The 20,711-nt window shown below is 37.8% G+C and overlaps 1 protein-coding gene across 6 annotated transcripts in view; it reads left to right on the top strand.

The window, feature by feature from the left end:
• The first annotated feature begins 749 nt into the window (after positions 1-749).
• The window catches only part of micu3 (mitochondrial calcium uptake family member 3), a 28,482-nt gene continuing 8,520 nt past the window's right edge, over positions 750-20,711 (top strand). For 3 of the 6 annotated variants that reach the window (XM_005806515.2, XM_023334240.1, XM_023334239.1), the window contains exons 1-9: positions 750-1,079; positions 4,518-4,665; positions 6,105-6,136; positions 6,689-6,767; positions 9,760-9,807; positions 11,208-11,290; positions 12,252-12,323; positions 14,446-14,487; positions 17,309-17,404. In XM_005806515.2, the coding sequence (XP_005806572.2) occupies positions 819-1,079; positions 4,518-4,665; positions 6,105-6,136; positions 6,689-6,767; positions 9,760-9,807; positions 11,208-11,290; positions 12,252-12,323; positions 14,446-14,487; positions 17,309-17,404 (861 nt within the window). In that variant the 5' untranslated portion in view covers positions 750-818. The remainder of the gene's footprint in view (positions 1,080-4,517; positions 4,666-6,104; positions 6,137-6,688; positions 6,768-9,759; positions 9,808-11,207; positions 11,291-12,251; positions 12,324-14,445; positions 14,488-17,308; positions 17,405-20,711) is intronic. The other 3 variants (XM_023334241.1, XM_023334242.1, XM_023334243.1) reach the window with 2 other exon arrangements.

Here is a 20,711-nt window from a genome sequence, read left to right as displayed (position 1 = left end):
CTTATGCGTTACACATTAGTCTTTTATTTCATTTTATGTGTTTTCATTCTTTCACATAGTTCAAACCAGAACTTTACACACCAAGTAAAAAGAAGGATACATCTTTTTTTTCCCTCACTGTCTGAAGTTAAATCAAACCAAACGTTTCCTGTATTAGGTCAGTTAAATTTACCAAAATTATGTCTATTTGTAAAATGCCACAATAATGAGAGATAGAATATATCGGAGAGTAAGTCAGAAGTTCGCAAAAAGTTCCTCAGTATTTGGTAGCATTGCTTTTGAACTGTAAATTGTGTCTATCAGCAGTTTCCGAGTCCCTGACATCATTATTATTCTGTATGTAAACTTCTGATTTTGAAGACATTTATAAATATATTTCTGATGTCCTTATTCTCTCGTTGTTGTGTTATTCATCAAATAAAAAAAAAATAGATTTTTTTAACTGAACTAAAATAACAGAAGGCTGGTCTGATGATTTAATTTCACACAGTGTAAAAAAGGTGTGTCTCTTGTTATTCGGTTTATGTAAACTTGTTCCAGTTGCATTATATTGTACTTTCACTGATTTCAGTTTTAAGGCAGTTTTGTGCTCTTCTTTAAAAGCCCCAGACAAACCAAAAATAGTCACTTGATCTCGCATATGCGTTAACAATTTACAGTGGATTAGATTAATCCCTCTCACTCAGTCAAGCATCAAATCCCTGCTAGGAGATCTTCGCTCTCGGCCTCGCCATCATCTCGCGATGAGACCGGTCGACTCGCGACAGTCTCGAGCTCCACTTAAACTTACAGTCACAGCAGCAACACTGACGGCAACAATGGCCGCTTTCCGCAGAGCGGCAGCGCTGGCCGGCAAACTGAACCCTTGGGCTGCGACTAAAAGCGAGATTCTTGGGGCTCCCAGCCTGAACGGACGACGGACTCGGAGGTGTCTGACAGCCGGGCTGTGTGCCGCAGCGGGAGGTGTCCTGGCTCTGTACTTTTATAATAAAACGTGGAGCGACAGGAAGAGGATGATGAGACGCAGCATCAGTGGTCTCTCACTGCCGTACATCCCGACCGTTGAAGCTAAAGAGAAGGTACGTGGCTACAAAAACAAGGCAGCTAGCGAGCCGGTTAGCTGTTGTGACACGTAGCGACGTAAAAATGGGTTTCTGTTGACACAAGGGCCCCACTAAGGGCGAAAAACAGAGAGAGAGACCCCATTAAGAAAACGAGTCAAGTGTTATGTATTCTAGGCATGCTTCCTTCCGCGCGCAGCTCCCGCTTTGGTTTTCCTAGCAGTTACCATGGTTTTTCCTCTCTCCCTCAGCTTTTTTTTTTTTTTTTTTTTGGGTGGGTAAAGTGTGTCATTTATTTCCAACACGCACGGTGGAAACAGTTCTCTCACTGTTTGGCTGCAGAGGAAGGAGTGGCGCTCTCCCTCTCGCGCTGGTGCTGAAATGACAACACGCGCTCCCTCCAACGGTCGTCACACTGCGCAGACTCTGCGCTCGTGACAGGGTTGACACTTTGACGGATAAAAACAACCCAACACATCCTAGTAAACACAATAATGTTCAAAATGGAAACGCCACACTTTTGAAAAAGTAATAGATAAAATAAAAACATTTATTTAATCAGTGGCACAAACTATATGCCACGCAAAGGGGCGCTGCACCAGATGGGGCGCCAAACCTATGACGTAAAAATGATTTTTAGTCAGCATTTTTTGCATTTAACAGCGGTTTGTGCAAGTGTAAATGATGCAATCTGCTATAATGTGTCCATATTCACCCCAGAAAGTGCAAAGTTGCGTCCCTGCACTACTCACACTATAACCTGACTTAGACTTGTGACCTAAGACTCAACTTTTATGAACAACTCCTTCATATATTCAGGAGTAAAACCAACCTGCTACTTAAGCTACGGATTGCAGCTGATGCACTGCATATCAGATCAGTTCATTTTCACAAAACATTTACTTCAACAAAAATGTCAACTATTTAATTGATTGAGTTAAATAAATCTTTTCATCGTCAGGTAATTCTAATGCTTTATCCTATAAAACTGCAATAGCAAGCTATGGCTGTGTTGGAAAGAGTAACAAAAAAGAAGTATTCAGTGGTATCCTGGGAATGTCATAATTCACAAAATGTCAATAGCAACTGAAATGCTGTTTTTGAGGGATGCAGTGTCGAACCAACAATCAGCTGCAGCTGCAGACCTGTTGACGGTAGTCTGGGCAACTGATCTTTCAAAAGCAGTTTCCCTGTCAGTTGTGAGGGTTGTGGAGCTGGACGACAAGTCGATTTTATTGATTAATTGAATTTGCTGTTTATGAAAATCCTCTACCCGACCCTGGATAAAGCGGAAGAAAATGGATGGATGAAAATTTTATTTTTAGAAAATCTGATTTTTTTTCCTCCAGTTCAGTCATTGGGCTTTTGTAGTTCAGAGTGATGTTGGCGTGGTCAGGGCCGCCTTTTGCCCATCAAGCATGTTGTGGACTTGGACCTCAGGTCAACTCCCAGAAGGAATAACTGAAATAAAAGAAAGTGTATTTAAAATATTTTCTGTCATTTGTAATTTCTTTTTATGAAAACAAGTATAGCACTAAGCATGCAGCCAGAGCTAAAATTAAAGTTTAACTGCTATTTGAACTTGCAGCTGTAATTTCAGTGAAAGTATTGACTATATAAACAACACACCACACGTTTCAGTTTTTATCAACACCCTACGATTATCCACTGTGGTTTGTTGGTCTTACACATAAAACCACAATACAGTAAGACGAAGTTAACTGCTGTAGTGTACAAAACATCAATACTTTTCCATTGCAGTGTAGAAATAAATTTGAGGTGACTCCGTTTTGTAATCGCACTGACACAACTGGGTTTACACGGGGTAGTTTATAGAAAATACTTGGAACACAGGCTGGTTCATAAACAATATTGAGAACGGCATAGGGAGAAAGTAAAATGCTGCAGCTGTGAAAGGGAGACACCCAGATGCCAAAGAGGAAAACACCTGGAGCATATGCTGTGCAGTCATGAGAAGCAGGCAACACATCAGCTGCAGTTTTAGTGGTGGATACATAATAACTAGACAAGAACAAAGCGTACCATGTGAAGTCCAGTCGATGCTGCCTACCAATGAATAATTCTCTCTTTTCAGTGGAGTCTGCATACTTCTATATCATGTTGAGGGGCATGGGATGTAAAGCCTTGTTGCCTTTGGAAAACTTTAAAAGCTCCATTCATTAGTGAAAGTCAAACCCATGGGTGCAGAGTCTCCTAATCTCCATTACAGTTACTTCCCTACAACCAACTATTCGTCTCGTACTCATGCCTTCTAGAGCTCGTTTGGTAAAGGAAGCATCATAGCTTTATGAATGAACTAGCATGCTCATTAGCATGATCGCTGCGCTGAGCATAAACTCAAGCAGGTTTAAATATGGAAACCTCTCTGCTAATTGCACAGCTACAGTCTCTTGGTGAAGCTCTGCAGCTAATCCAGCTGAAGTCACTGGTCTGTACTGAAAGAGAGAGATGGAGAGACCAATCAAGTAGGATGTAGTACCGGCTTGTGTGTGTTTGTGTGGGCCTGTATTCTCTTGTTTAGTTGTAGCAGAAGAGCCGATGCTATTCATGATCTCAGAGAGCTAAATCAAGACTTGGTGCCAAGAATAGATGGATATGCTCATTATTAAAGTGCAGCATTAAGGAAGAGGCTTGGATGCTGAAGTCCATTAGACTTAGGAGGTGGGTTGACAAAACTGAACAGGAGTTTTTAGTTTGTAAAGCTGACCTATTAGTATTCACCTGAGCTTTTCCTGGACTGCTGAAAATGCTATGATCTGTAGAAAAAGCTCTGAACATTTTTATCTGAGGATGTTTTCACACCTGATAGTCTGGGAATCAAAATTGCAACATTTGTTACATTTTCAGCTGGTGTGGTTCACTTTGACACTGCACTGTTTTCAAATAAACTAAACCTTTTGAAAAACCTATTTCCCCCCTCGTCTGTGGAGGCGCTGCACCAAGAGCCACTAAAGTAAACGACACAAAAACCACTGAAGAAGACACTGAGGGCAACCTTCTTCTTCATGTAATGTGAACAAAAACTGAGTGGCATTAGATTTTAGTGTTTATAGAATTTCTCTTTTATCTTTGGTAAAAGAAAACAAAACATTTCTCGCGCTAGCACATTTGTGTTTGTTGGATTTACCCAGAATGCCTTGTGCTATAGTTCACTTCCTGCTTCTGGAGCGGTCTCCAGCCCGCTTAGCATTCACATAAGCATCCGAATTGTGCCAGAGTTCACTTCAACCAAACTGAGATTGAGGATTTTGACTTTGATTACGCATTCAGTGTATTGTAGACTATTTTTATGCTTTTCATATTAGGAGTTCGCAGTATGTTCAGATCCAGATCGGATGATACTCACATTCAAAAACTTATCTCCTTGCATATTGATCAAGCTGCTGATGTAAATCTGCGCGATCTCCGTAAAAATGTTGGTTTTACGTTTTGCAGACTCGTCCATTTGACTTTGAAGATGGAGATGTCTACATGTCGTCCCACGAGCATCGTTTCCGGATGTTCAGCTCTGTAGAGTACGAAGGACAGCTGTACATGACTCCACAGAACTTCATCGAGTCTGTTACCATGAGCGAACCGAGAAGTAAGTATCAGACATTCACGTTTCACATTTTTGTTTCCAAAAAATATGACCGCTGTGCACATGTATAAGATCTTACCAACTTATGTTTTGTGTGGCACATATTTTGGTTTAAGATCAAAAAACAATATTTCTGAGGCAAGTATTGATGAGCTGTTGGTGGCTCAGTGTCTTGGGACGCCTTGCTGACTCATCACCACTGTCACATAATATCCTTTCCCATTACTTCAAATTAACTAGATAAAATTTTTAAAGACTTTTACCTCATTTTTAAATCAAGTGACAATTATAATTGTGTAAAAAAATTAGTTAAATCCACTTAATTTATTCAATTCAAGTCAACTCTGAACAAAGGTACTGTACACTGGACTTACTTAGTGTTAGCAAAACCTTGACCAAAATTCAATCTTCAAAAACCAAAAATACGATGAATTGGTTCAAATTGATTTATTACCCAGCCCTTTCTTCATCCAATAGTGGGGTGTAAATATGTACTATGTACCTGAGATTGTTTGAATCTGAGAAAAAACACAATCAATCCATACTTGTTCACATGCTTCTTTTTCATAAGTCATGGAAGCTGTACTTCCTATCCTTTATTTGAACTTGATTGTAGTTTAGTTTTCAATTAGCTCAAATTCACTGACTTGTCAGAGAATTTTATAGTCCTCGCATTACTAATTTTTGTTTTGTTTCCGTCAGGGTCTGGAATTTATTTAACATGTTTATTTTGCCACGTTCTAAGGCCGTCAAAAATCCTCGGTTTATGAGCACATCTTTGCCGATTCTGTCAGCCTGCTGCTAGTTGTAACAGATTAGGTCTGAGCTGCTGGCCTCAAAGCAGATGGCTTTACAGCTTTTGTTTAGTCTGAGGTTAATGTTAGTCAGACGCACACAGACACACATTCCATTTGCTCTCATGTACTCTCCTTCTCTTAACTTGTAAATATATAAATTGGTGGGCTAAGCTTGAGTGTTCCAGGTTTGGAAATGTGATTGCACACTGATGCAATCAGAAACAATTTTTTTTTTCTTTTTTTGCAGCAGTCGTATGATTGAATAGCGTGCAAACTCGTGCACCTGTATGCGTGTGTTTACATCTTGGCTGTCATGCGATACAGCCGCTCGTAGCCTGTCAGCAGCCGCCATCCTCTGCCCCCTTTGAAGTTGAATTAGATGAACTTTGTTGTATAAAACAGAACAAAAGTAGTATGTGCTTTTACAGGGACATTCCACATACTACAAAGGCAGGCAAGGACCACTTCAGACAGTACAAATGGGATCTGCTATGATGAGTGTATACACAGTGTGTGCGTGTAGATGTGTGTGTTGTGACTGTACCCTGCACATTAGGACCCTTTTCTAGATCATACAGATGCTATCTGACCAAGCCCACCCAAACTCTTCTCGTCTTTCTCCTCCTTTGTGTTGTTCTCTGGCAGACAAGAGGCCATGGAGGTCCCTGACCAAACAGGTGGGAAACACACTTTACATCTCTCCTTTTTCCTGCTTCTCCTCACAGTCAGACATCTTTTGCATGTTATATCTGCTGTTGTTTTCTTCGCACTGCGTAGTTTTTTCAGCTAAACAAGCTTGACTTGCTGCGCCAGTACATGTATTGAACAAACAAGCTCCAAAGATGTGCAGGTCCTTTCTATTTTCCACAAATTATTTTGTTCTTTCCCGTTTTCTGGCTCTATCTTTTATCTTTCTTGCTTTGTTGTCATGGCTCTTTTCAATCTTTAACAACATTTCAAGATACAAATAAAAATCCTTATCTCCTTACAGCTCCACACATTTCTTGAATTAACTTCTGATATTCTACACTAGAATGCACTGAAGTCATCATTTTTGTTGCAGTGGCAGACTAAATTACCTGCCATATGGATATGTTTTCCATTGCATGGGACTTTTAACTTTTCAACTCTTTGCATGATTTCTTCATAAAGTTAAAGTTAGAGCATGGCACCCTGTGTATTTACAAAGCCTAGCCATTTTGATCATGTTTTTTGTGTGTTTATGTCAGGAACTGGAGAAAATCTTGTCAGATACTCCTCCCGTATGGAGAGGGTCCTCCAAACTATTCCGTAACCTGAGAGAAAGAGGTCAGCAGACACATGCATGTGGATACAAACCGTTCATCACTTCTCTGAATTTATAGCTCAAATCTTCATCTCATCTATTTTTTGTTGTACAAAGTGTGCAAATTCCCACCCAGCTGACCATGCCATTAATGCTTTTTACTTTGTAAATCAGACGCAACATTTTACAAATCTCTTCTCCATTTTGAAAAAATATATACATAAGTCTAGGTGTTTTTCTATTTCTCATTCTTAATGTAATTTGTAGTGCTTAATGTAGTGTGTTTAATGACTGAATTGTTTGTATTTCCAATTGGCTACTCACTGATCAAGATGAAAAGTCATCACTTCCCTTCACCAGACATTTATTTTCTTGGTGCCTCTTTAGTTCGTTTGTTCCAAAAAAAACAAACAAAAAAAAGACAATTTTTTAATACGGCTAGTGGAATATTTTACACAGCACACGAGGTTGCATATTTTCATTCATTATTTGTTGAAATCCACGCTGCCGGAACAAAAAAAATGAAATGACCATAGGACAAGATCTTTAAAATAATCTCAGAAACCTTCAGTTTTTTTCCTTCTTTTTTTGCTGCATTTTAACACAGCACAGGGCTTCATTTTCAATCTCTGATTAAGTGATGCGTGTGAGTTTTTGTTGCACTGTAGGTGTCACTAATCCAGGTTGTCGTCATGCTGTTCCTCTCAGCAAAACAGCCTGCCGAGAAAAAGGAAAAAAAAAAAATCAACCCCCTTTTCTTTCCTCTCCTCTGGTGAAAGATGAGAAATAAGCTTGCCCTAATTAAGCATTTGCTAGAGGAGCACATAACAGAGAAAGCACAGTCAGGGACCGACTCCCCATAGTGATAATTACACTGAAACACACACATTCAGGGAGATGCTAAAAATAACATGCCATGTGTGATTCACTTCCTCTCTAATGATACTAAAATTATGCTCAGGTTGTATCTTATACAAGGGTTTGGTTTGGCCTACAGGGACACATGTAGGAGGACTAGTTTCATTTGAAAGTGTAGAAAACAATGAAATGAGGGTAAGAAGTAAAAAAAAAAAAAACATCACAATGATATGGGAATATAGAGAAGCTGAGGAATGTGAAAAGCTAAAAATATAATAATTTTAATAATAATACATATTTTACTTTAATTACTTCGAAACATTTATTTTGGTAATTTACCTTGATGTAATTCCGCTTTATTTCAGAACTTTCTGTTGTGTAAGCTAAATATGTGTGCTTATCTGTGTTTGTAATTGGCAGAAGAAAAAATTACAAACCAATTACAATTGTATTCATCACGCAGAATACAAAGACTGTTATAATTGAATTCTGAAAATACATTAGGATTTCTATGGATCTCACTAATTCAGAAAAGTAGTACTGCACAGTGTTGCCTAGACTCAGCTCCACAGCTCATTATTTCAGTGCCTTTCTGTATTTATACTACACCAGGCTGCACATTTACATACAAGTCTGAGTTAATGCAAATTCCTCTTGTGAGTAGTCTGGGGTCCCATTTCTTCTAACCTCAACCTTACACAAAAGGACATTTTGCAAAAGGGGAAATACTGTATGTTGGGGCTAATGTGAAATTGGGGTATGTTTACTTTTACAGTGAACTTCGGCATAAAGGATGCAGATGGCTAAATGTAAATAGTTGGAGAACTGTTAGTATCTATGGCTGTAGTTCACAATTTTGCAATTTTCTGCAGCCTCGTCTTTTGAGGTCATTCTAAGATGCTACAGAGCACTTACAGAATTTCTTTTATCTAGAACACGCAAAAAAGCTTGAAACTGTCTCCGTTAACCATTATTTTGCTGGAAAATTTGGGGAAAGTTTCATCACATGTAGGTATACTCAATGAGCTTTATTCCAACCATTAAGGTGCTTGAACCTACACTTGATTCTGTTTTTAGATTCCAGGTTTGTTTCTGTCTTTTTAACAATTATTAAGATTTACTGTGCTAAAGGAAGAGTTTGGTATTTGCAGGAGCTGTACTGTCTGCACTAGTTATAGCGATGTACAGTATGGCCTGTGTTCAGTGAGTTGTGGCAGATGGCAGCTCACACTGAGCCAGATTCTGTTGGAGGTTTTTTTTTCCTGTTAAAGGAGCGTTTATGTTTCTGTTGTCGCTGCTAAGGTTGTCATGATATTAACATTTCCAATTCACTATCAGTGCAAAGTAAAATTGTCAGCATGTGGCACCACTACTGTGGCATTTTTTCAAAGAACAGTGTTCTTTCTTGTCAAGAGCCAGAAATACGATTTATGTAAACTTTAAACCAAACTAGGTGAGCAATTGTTTAGTTACGCTTAGGTGTATGTAAGTTTAATTTTTAGTCCTATGCCTTTCATCGTTATTTCATTATGAGTCGCTGAATTCTTTATTCGTGTGTGTCACAGTATATACATTCAGACTGTATGCAGAAACCCGAGCAGCATTCTGGTCTTTCCAGGTCCGGATCTGCACCGGTTTAAGTGAGTCCGGTTCCAAACCAGTTGCTCCGCACAAAGCAGTCTGGATTCAGCTAAACACAAGGCTCACACTCCGACTCCCAACCGGTGTCGTGTTCGCCGTCACACGCACTCGTCACGCACACCGGTGGGAGAGCGAGTCACCCCGATCTGTCTGAGCGATCAGACACAAAAAAGTGAGAGGAAGAGATTGTAAATGTGCCTGAAGCAGAAAAATCTAACTCCTTAAGCTATGTTCCACCTGCTTATCCAAACACACACATTCACAGAGAAACAAGCATGTCTTCCGCTGGATATGTTTGTGAACGCTGTGTGGGGCCAAATGGCTGCTGGTGGCTCGGTTGGGAGAAGACACATTTTGAGATTCTATCTCTCTAGCCGGGAGGATTAAGGTTGCGTCAGTGTGTACGGCTGTGTGTGAGGCCCTGAGATCCAGGAGCTTTAAACTTCTGTAAACATAGTGCAGAAAATGCCTTGTGATGTGACCTTCCTAACTCTCCTGTCTTGATCTCATCACTAGGAATCATCTCGTACACGGAGTATCTGTTTCTGCTCTGCATCCTGACAAGTGAGTCTGTTCAGGCCTTACGCCTTCTTCTTCCACTACATTCTTCATGGGTTCTTTTTTATCAGATATGGCACTTGTTTTTTACCCACAGTTATGATCTTGCAGCGAGATTGACTTTTGGTATTTGAAAGGGAAATTATATACATCCAAAACTTGCAGTTTCTGCATTTTATGTTGTTGAAGTCTTTTATCAGAATGAGGCTTGTAGTTGCAGCAAATATTTTATAATTTCATTTTCAAAATGCCGTCTGACCATGTTTTTTTTAAATGTTTTTTCTTGGTTTTTGCTCAAATCTTGTATTTGTGTTTCTTAAAAAAGGCATGACAGAGTCCGTAAATCACCAATCTCCGAATATCAGATGAAGAAAAACAATCTGTTTTGTTTACTGGCAAATGAAGAATCCAGTTGAATTAAATTTTTTGGTCAGATGTGAATAAGGTGTTTTTTTTGTGAGTGACAGCTGTGAAAATATATTTGCTGCTTTGAGTTAGTATTTTTTATGTCTTTGCTATGAAATAAACCCCACATTGCTAGAGTGCTTACTTGAAAAGATTCACTTTCAGTGGCGCCCTCAAGAAGTGGGTTACGGGGGCCATGGATCCCTCTGGAAAAATGTTGGCCACCACACTGGTCCCCACAAAGAATTATGTTCAAGTCATGCTTGAATGTATTTTTTTGTTTTATGAGTTTATTTTTAATGTCAACAAGTTAAGTAAGAGTGTAACGATACAATCCACCTCATGAGACAAGACCGAACAATCCAAGATGAGATTTTAGCAATTCTTTTGGGAAAGCAAAACTTTTTTTTTCAAATGAATAAAGATTTTGCAAATCACAAACTGTTTCTAAAAATTTTTTTTTTTTTGTAGTTACTCCGTCCAGTTTTGACAAGTCAGTGTACTAAATTTCTTAATTTTAATATATTGAATATAGTATGAATATACAGTGGTTCTAATGTCAGAACATGCATCAAAATATATATTTTTTTCCATGTAGAATTAAGGTTTCAGTCTTATAAAACTGTATTGTAGCACGAAATTTTCCTGCTCAGGTTTTGTTCCCTCCAAACATTTTAGATCTTGAATTAGAGCACATCAAATGCAGCCCCAACCTGATAAAAGCTGTGAATAGCCCTTTAGTTTAGTTTTAAGCCTTTAAGCAGATGAAAGCATGCACCATTAGTTGTCAGAGATTGTCTGCAAGATTAAACAAGCATCCAGAGTTTTCCTAAAAGAACAAGGTATATCTCTGAGAAACTTCATTTACTGAAATTAAACCATTATTTCCTTTTGTGCAGCCTGTCTGCTATGTCTTCCCTCTCTATTTCTGGCTTTAAAATTACCTTCAGTAAACGCATGCATGCACTCACACCGTGTGTGTTTCCCTATCTGTTCTCCAGAACCACATGCTGGCTTTAAGATTGCTTTCAATATGTTTGATGCAGACGGCAACCAGATGGTGGACAAGAGGGAGTTCTTGGTGGTGAGTTTCTAGCACAGAACCGTCAAAGAATACATATCTGTGCTATTTTGGTAATTAAATGTACTGAGCCAATGTTATAAGATTACGTTTGAATGAAATGTGAAAAAAAGGTCAAACTGTGTTTTTTTTATATTGTACAGTTGAACATTTAAAATTTACAATCCCATTTCTTTATTGTGAGAATTTATCCCGAGTGGCAGCAGAATGTGAATGAAATTATGAAAATATTAAGAAAAATATTGTGTACATGATCAAATCTTATGAATGTGAAACGCTCTAATGTTTCTGTATGTTTACTTCTTTCTTGTAATTAATGAATAGTTTGGAGATGTGATGTTTTTATGTTGTAATCCACATTTTTGTAATGTTTAAGGCACCTGAAAAGGCCTGATTATGAGAGCACCTTATTAAACAGCTTAGCAGAGTTATTGTCACTTTTTTGGAGGGCTTCACGCGTGTTACATACACAGCAGGATGCGAGGTTTTTAACTGAAAACGCTGCAGGCGGGAAGGGATTGGAGTGAGTGTGGAGGTGGGTGGGAGTGGGGTGGTAGTACAGCAGCAGGGGGTGGTAATGGTTTAAAATCCTGTGGGAGCAGCCAGGTGCTACTCAGGGTATATTTCCCACATTGGATGTTGTAGAAATAGATGAGGATTTCCGTGCTATTTAAACGTTAATAGCTGCAGAAAGAAAACCTTTAAGTCTTTTTTTTTAATAGGACAGGATGATGTGACAACTGGCAATTGAGCATTCTTTCTGGCTCTATCTCTATCACAGTAAATAGTTTTTAGGGTGTCCAAACTTTGTTAGTTAAGGTTGGTTTTGATGAAGCACAACATTACATAATACAAGACCGCCCATGTTAATAATAATAATAGAAGTGGACGTTTATCATTTAATTGTTATGATAGTAACTGTAAAAGTTTTTGCTAGGATCTGAAACGTTTTCCCTCTTTCCAGCTCCAAGAAATCTTCCGGAAGAAGAACGAGAAGAAGGGGAGGAAAGGAGATGCGGAAAAGTCAGCTCAGTTGGTAAGAGCGCTGTAAGAAGGCGACATTGTTAGTCATGTTTGTGGAGTGACGTTTACAGTTATTTCTTTACAGACATTGACTATAATGATACTCCTCTAAACTACAGGACAAATTAGAGGTGCAAAAATCGACAAATATTTAAATGTTGCTTCAAGCAACTTCTGCCACTTTTCAACACTGTTGAAAGTTAAATTTGTCAAAGTTAATAAACAGATGTGCAGAATTTGACACATCACCATTCAAGATCACGATCATCTGTAGAAAATCAGAAATGAAAACGAATGAAGTCTTTCCTGTGACTAGTGTGGACTGCATGCTGCCTTGTGAAAGCTGACCATGTGGCAACCGTGTTGTTACCGTGACGATTATCCCTAATGTCTACTTGTTATATCTGATATATTTTCAAGCTTTGTCGTCCTCACCTCTGCTATGGTGGAAGCTCAGGAATAACAAGCAGCCTTGCATTACAACACGGCCTGCATCATTCATAAGCATATCCACGTTAAATCCTGATGACATTTAAGCTATTTAATACTTAAGCTACTTCATATCACAAAATAAGCACAGCCTCCTTCAGTTCTCATGTTTACATTCACTTGATGCTTTTTGAATGTCACAAAATTAGCTCAATGCATTGAAAAATAAACTGCTTCCAATGACAAAATGCTTTGCTTTTGTCACTGGAAAACAAAATGAGTCTTAAATTTGTACTGAAAAACCATTTAAACTACACTTATAAATGCAATTACCTTTCAAATACCAAGTTCCTCTTAATAAAATAATTCTGTTTAAGCACATCAGTTGATACAATTGCAACTCGAGTACATTAAAGCTACACTTAGTAACTTTTATAACGCCATGTTTTTTCATATTTGTTAAAGCTGTCACTATGTCCTGACAGTATAAAAGGAGACAGATAACCTATAAATGAATGGAACTCCTCTGCCTCCTCCCAGTGGTCCTACTGCCATCTGCAGAAATGCACCGCTCCCCATCAGAAACAGCCAACCAGAGACAGGAGGAGGGTCTTAACGCTGTCAATCATTCCCATGTACGAGCTCCTCAATGTGCTAATGGGGGAGAAATCACCTAATGTCACAGGAAAACTGTTTACCCGCCGTCATGGGTGTATCCACAGCAGAAAGGGGGAGGTATTTTCAGCGTATACACAAACTTGATTGACAGCGCTAAGACCCACTTCTTAGCTCTGATTGGTTGTTTCAGAGTGGGAGCGGTGCATTTCTGCAGATGAAAGTGTGACCACAGGGAGAAGACAGAGGAGCTTGATTTTTTCACAAATGATCCGTGTCATACCATACGGTGAGGACATAGTGACATTTTTAACAAATATGTAAAAAAAATAATAATTTTGAAACGTTTTTTTAAAGGAAGCATCTGCGCTTCCTGTAGGATGGACTACAGTTGATATTGAAATAATTAATTAAGCTGCATCTTCATTCCTATTAATTTAGCCTTAGCCTGTTGTAGATAATTTAAGTAGTGTTATGTAATATATTGTACCTGACAATGTGTCTAGCTCGTCTTTTAGAACTCATCTTTACAACAATGTTTGTTTCTCAAATCCTGTTAGACATTAAATTATTTATGCTTATTTCTCTCAATGGTTATATTTGTATGTACCATATTTACCATAGCATATATGGATTTGTACAGTTCGGCATTATGTTAAACACAACATATATTTCTTTATATGAAAAGCAAAATGAGTGCTTAATACTGAAGCTTTATGCATTTCATGGCATTAATAAAAAGCACTGAACCCTGCATTTAGATTTTAACCATCGTTACATGTACAGTTCAATCCTGCTGAAGCATATAACTCACGAAAAACACTTTTAATAATTATTGTTCAGCCTTAAAACCATCAAAAGAAAAACATTCACTTTGCCTCACATGCATCAAGCTGCTCTGAGTCATGCAGTGCTTGCTGTTGTAATATCAGGTATGAATTCAAAAATTGTAATCTCAGATGTGTAGTAAATGACACATCCTCCTTCCTTGCATGTACTAACATGTATTTTACCTTTTCTCCTCCTCCTCTCTTCTGACTGCATGCTCTGTCCTCTTCTGTCTCTCCCTCATGTCTCTCTCTGTGCGTTAGAGTATGCAGCTGTATGGATATCAGGTTGCCCCCCTGAGCAGCGTATGTATCCCCAGTCATAATTTATTAGTCTCCTTTCGTTCTCTTTTGACACAGAAAAAAACAGATATGATTATGATGAGGAAGGAGAGAACCATCGGTGTTTGTGTTCACGATTTCAACATGATAATCAGAACACAAACAGAAACTTAAGTATTCCTAAAAAGTCTTAAATTCTTCTCTTTTTTGTTTTGTTTTTTTGGTTTGTCAGGTCAACAGGTAAGTTAGGGCTTTGGTTAACTTGCTTGGACAGGTTATCGTCTGAGTAAAGACGGTCATATCACAATTTAATAGATGAATGATTCCATGTTTTTCATCTAAGTCTACAGTCGGGGAGAAGGTTTTTGTTAGTCTCTGATTCCAACGACATTACTAGCTTAAAGTCTGTGGCTGAAAACAAATCGAGATCTAGTTTATCTGCACGTGTTTGTAGAAAAATAATGATGCTCTGGCTCAATTCCAAAAACTGAACAACTCCTTCTCTCCTCAAGATTTCCTCTTTTAATTTCTAGCCATTCTTCTACTCTAATTTAGAAGACAGGGAAAAGTCTTGGTTCTACTGTCTCCCAGTTTGGTTCTTTAATTCTCATAAGTGACATTTTCCTCTCATAAAAATAGGTCCAAATGGTCAGGCCATACATCAAACAAGATGATTACGCACCTTTCTTTTAAAGAAAATTGTAGAAATCAAGAAAATATGTTGTAATTAATTTGGGGTGAACTTCACTCTAGAACATTTTGATTATATGACGACTGGGCTTGCCGTTACTTCACTGCTTGCTCTCCAATTTCCTCTATAAACCCAATCTGGAAATCATTCTGTGCTCTGCTGATTAAAAAATAGTGTTGCATTTCTTCGGTGTGGAGTGCTTTAGTAGCATTTTCATTCACCTATTTACAGGCAACAAAATTACCTGTGAGATTTTTCAAATCACTGGGTGAAGCAGGTGCTTTGATAGTGATTGTAATAATTTGGCACAGAAATTGTTTCACATCTTTGCAAAACAAGTATTTATAAGGTTTATAGTCTAGTATCGGTCAGTTCAATTAAAGAAATTGGCCTTATTTCTATAAGTGACGGGTATTTTTGAATCACTCTTTTAACATCTCTGTAGATGTAAACTTGTGGCCTAAAGAAGTCTTCAATCACTCCAGTCCACATGATCCTATGTCTCCAGTAAAATCATCTGTGTTTGAATTCTTTGATGCCTCGGTGAAAGATGCAAATTGAAGCTGTGTGTCCATCTGTCATGCCAGCTGACCGATTTGCCCTCTAATCGGGGAGGCAGTGGGGTGAATGGACATAAGAATAGCAGCAATAGAGTAATACGTTTAAGAGGTCAGCTGAAATGAACTCTTAATACAAGTGGGATGTGACTTTGATGGTCTGAAGCTCCAAAACACAATCAGTGTTTTTCCATTTGAGCCCATGTTTAGGTACGATCTGTTCTGTGTGTGTTAGTGTTTGGGGGAAGTTCTCCTTATTACAAAGAGAATGGGTGATTTCATTATTGGCGCAGGCCTCTCAGACTGCTGTTAGTGTTGTCTGAGCACATAAACAACATTTCAAACAGAAACGACAAAACACTGACAAGACACATTTTTCTATTTTCATCTTAAAGTAATTTTTTAAATGATTTTTGCCAGTAAATCTATATATATTGTTTTAATAGTGGACTAAAAATAACTGTTAAATCTGACATTTAGACAATTTAGTGCAAAATAGCTTTATTATTAACTAATATCGCTCATGAAAACATGACTGCTGGTAATTTTCAGTTTCTTTATGAACCGTTTTCTTCAGTCTTGTTCCACCCTCTATTCTATACGTAGCTCTCTGTTTTCCACAAACACACACTGCTTGTTCTGTCAGTCCTGTGATGGATAGCTCCATTGTCACTATGAAGTTGAGAGTGGCGCAGGGTCATGTTAAAATGGCCGCAGTGGCTTTCTCCCCAGAGAGAAAAGCCAAGGTGGGTGGCCAGAAGCTTCACACGGCGGCTCTTTCTGTTTAACTACAAATATACTCAGCTGTTACAAGTAAACAATGCTGCAATATTGTAGTTTTACTGGAGTGGGTTTATTGTACTATCTTAAAAAGAAAAGCAGTAAACGTATAGGGTACAACTTTAAAAAACAATCCTTTTATAAGTGACCGTTTTAGAGAGAAATAGATGAAAAGTATATTTGTAACCACTAAACATATGTGTATTTAAAGATGGACATAGAAGTATTATGATGTGTTTATTAATGGCATTAGTAAATTCAGCTGTAATGTTTAATGATTTTTTTCAAAAATGTTAATCTCTTAAATGATAGTCTTTGCAATAGTGTTTTTTTTCCCAGTATTTCAAAAGGTTTATATTTTTAAACCCAACATATAAAAAAAAATGGTGCCAACACTGATTGTGATGGATGTTTTTATGTGATTTTGTTTTTAATAACTCATCCAAAAGCTAATGTTTTCCCACATTCAGTATGTGCAAATTGATTCACAGCACATGAAAACTCACTTTCAGTGATCAATAATACAAATACGTCACTTTCTGAAGAGTGTTCAGTGTCAAACAAATAGAAATAAAATTGCAATGGTTTTGTATTAATAAGAGTAGTATGTATATATTTTTATTTATTTATGTTTTAGTCATAAATTTTTAGTGTTTTACTTCATATTTTGTGTAGTATCATTTTGGTATGTTTTTACAAAGAATATATGAAAACTTATATATTTTTCATATATATAAGGCAATTCACATCATAGATATTTTTGTTTTAACTGAATTCGAAGTGAACTGATCCTGGACCTGCTTGACCACTCCTACAGGTGTTAAAAAAAGACAGCCAAGAGTTTGTGGCGCGGAGTTACTGGGACGTTTTGAGGCGAAGCGCCAGTCAAGTCCTCTTTTCTGACCTGGCGGAGGTACACAGACCCCGTTGTCCCTTTATCCCTCCATTTGTCATTCCTTCATTTTATGTCTTTATGCCGTAGTCTTAATATACACCCTCTTTTAATATCTCTGTTGATTGAAAGAAATTTTGCCATGCCTGATTTGACGAGAATAACCTCTGAAACATTCACCTTCAGAATAAAAGCCTCCTATTGTTTCCTTATCAATTCCTTTTTATTGAGTCGTAACGTTTCCCTCCTGTCCCTCCATATTGCTTTTCATGTGTTTCTGTGCCGTGTTTGGTGTCAAATCAGTTTAAAGCAATAACAGAATTATGATCAAGTAGACTGCAGAACACATTTATTTGCATTCATATGTACAGTACAGACAGACAGTACAGTACAGTTTGGACACACAACTTTTGGTCTGTACTGTATGTCCATTTTTAATTACGTGCTGGATTCACATAGGTAATATGTGTCATTTTAAATTACAAATGTATTCATTTTCAGAAATATTAAGCAATATTTACAGCATTTCAGTTTTTTAAACTGAATTATGATCCAAATAACACAAGCGGTTGCCTATAAGTGCCTATTAGGGATCCATAAAAGTTAATAGTAGAATTAAGAAGTATAAATATTCAGTAAATAAAGTATATAACTTCATGCAGTGAACAGGTATAGTGCTATATTCTGAGGTGAATCCTAATATTAGCAGGTTAGCATGTTAGCAACATCCTTAAAGATGCTCACTCAAATTTTGCTACAAAAAAACTGCTAGGCTGCAGATACTCTACTGCACAGTACAAATGAAAATGCTTAATTTATTATTTATATGAATTGTAATGAGGTGTCGCAAACTTTTATAAAACATAAAGATAAATTCTAATTTATTTTTGAAAGGTTTTGACCAAAGATGGAGGGCATTTTTTGTATAATTACAGTATGCATACGCTTAATTAACTACATCAGATATCAATGTTGTGAAGATCTCCTTGAAGTGTTCACTATCTAGTTCACAAGACAGATGAAAATAATTGTTTATATACCACAGAAACAAACTATAGTTTTTGCTAGTGGAAAGTAATTGTAGAGCTGCAACTTTTAGACAAAAAAGAAAAAAAAGTAGTTATATTTGACCTTAATCTTTTAGTTTCAACTTTGACTTTGGTTTCCGAGAACAACAGGATAAGACAAGGATGTGTAATGATTAATAAGAGCTAGCACAGTGCTAACAGGTTAGCTGACTAATGACAGACCGGTGGCTGTGGTTAGCAGCAGAAGCTGCTGTTGAGGTAATAACAGTGCTGCTCCTCGGGGCCGACCTTGTATTTATACCGAGCAGTCTTTCATCTGTCGGGATGTAAAGTGGCCAGGACAGACGAATCAGACGGAGGCCGAGGAGCTGTAGGCAAAACAAAGACATGTCAAGTTTCTGAATTATTAAAATCAACTTTTAATGCTCATTGTCAGACCAATGGCTCAACTGTTTTCAAGGAGGGATTTCTTTTTTATTTGCTTGCTATGCCACTTAACTCTAACATTGTCAAATATTTTGTAAGCAGTCATGTATGGTTTTTAGGTCTGACTTACATGGTTTTCTATTTGTGCAGTTTGAACTGCTATATATTGGTTAATATTTTAAAGGATACAGCAGCTTGCGTACAATAAAGAAGGAATTAAAGGCCAGTTTACAACTTTTGCACAACACGGTATAGAGTCACGGTAAAACATAAGTACAGTCTATCAATTCTGTGTTTTTATAGATCCTTATTTTAATCTAACCAAAACCTTATACGGAAAACCGTACAAACCTTTATGTGCACAAAATAAAAATGCTGTATTTATTGTTTGTTTTTTTTCCGCCAACAAATTTGAAATGCATAACAAAAAAAGGGCCAGAGTCACAACAAAAAGCGTAAAATGAAAGGGCTGCTTCAAATCCAGAGGAATCTGATCTGATAAGTGGAAAACCTGAGGGTAAGGAAAGACAGAAAGAGATCTAATCAGAGAGTCAACAAAACGGCCGAAAGCAGATGACACAGGTCAGCAGACTGAACAAATGTCAAGGAACAAAGCTGAGGTGAGAAGAAAAGCATTTCGGGAAGTACATTTAAGGGAAAAGAAAGAAACTAGGTTGTATTTTGAGAAAGATGTGTTTACTCAACGCTTTAGTCCCTATTGTAACCTTGAGGAGAGTGTGGGGGGGTTGGCACTGAGTGACAGGCAGAGAAGGAGGGAGGTTAAGAAAAGTGCCTTAGTGTTTGTTAGATGAAGAAGACACTGAGAGGTAGGATGGAGAGAAAGGAGTTCAGAGTTATCAGAGCAGCAGCGGAAACAGGAAAATACGACACCTAAAAGAAGGAAAGACACAGTAACAGCATGGGGTAATAAAAAAAAGAAGTAATTGAGCATTAGAAGAGAGGAGGCGGTGCCTATAAAAATATTAAACGTTTTTTATTTTTACATTTTGTCATGCCAAAAAATGTAAACTTTTTCCACAAGTCAAACTTTAACGTATTTTTTTTATGTGATAAAAAGGTTTTCAACTTTTATTTTCTACCAATGAAAGCGTGGAAACTGTGCATTCACCTTCTGTTAAGTTCAGTCAGCTTATTAGAAAATATATTTTCACCGTTGGAGATACAGCGGCTCTATGTAAATGTTCAGAAGTTAGCGAAAGAACATTAGTCAACTAAAAATGCAACTTTTTTCTCTTCATGCAAGCACGACATACCCAACACGACAAGGCGTCACTATTTCCAGGTTTTTATTTGTAAAATAATAACAGATATTATTGCATATTCTTTTTCACTTTGCAATTATGACGTAAAATCCCTTGAAAATACATCATAGCTTGTGGTTGTAGCATGACAAAATGCAAAAATTGAATACGTCCGTAGCCCAAAGGTGTGGGCTGACTGATGTGAATAAAGACCGACAACGAGCCTTTCCTCACGAGCGTTACTCACAGGTCGGGAGGGTGAGAAAGAACGTTTAGCGTTTACATCTGTAATTACTGTTTTTAGTCCCGGCGCCCCCGATCAAAGACAGGCGAGCTCGCAAACACACACACAGGTGGACAAAACAGGCACATGCATTCGCCAGGTGTTGGCTCGTGCCTTATAGGCGTGGTAACCATTACGATGTCAGGAGGATGATGAGCTCATGCTGCTCCCGACACTCTTCCAGGAAAGATAAGCTTGTTGTGATCAGAAAACTCTTCTAAATCTGTGCAGTAAAAATAAATGTTTTTGTGATAAATTATCACTTAATTCCATCTGGAAATCTTTTCCTGCATAATTTATTGAACTGGTGGCCCCATTTGCTGTCACTT

Source organism: Xiphophorus maculatus, chromosome 5, assembly GCF_002775205.1.
Source record: "Xiphophorus maculatus strain JP 163 A chromosome 5, X_maculatus-5.0-male, whole genome shotgun sequence".
NCBI lineage: Eukaryota > Metazoa > Chordata > Actinopteri > Cyprinodontiformes > Poeciliidae > Xiphophorus > Xiphophorus maculatus.
Note: the sequence above shows the minus strand (reverse complement) of the source record. Positions and strands in the feature narration are given on the sequence as shown.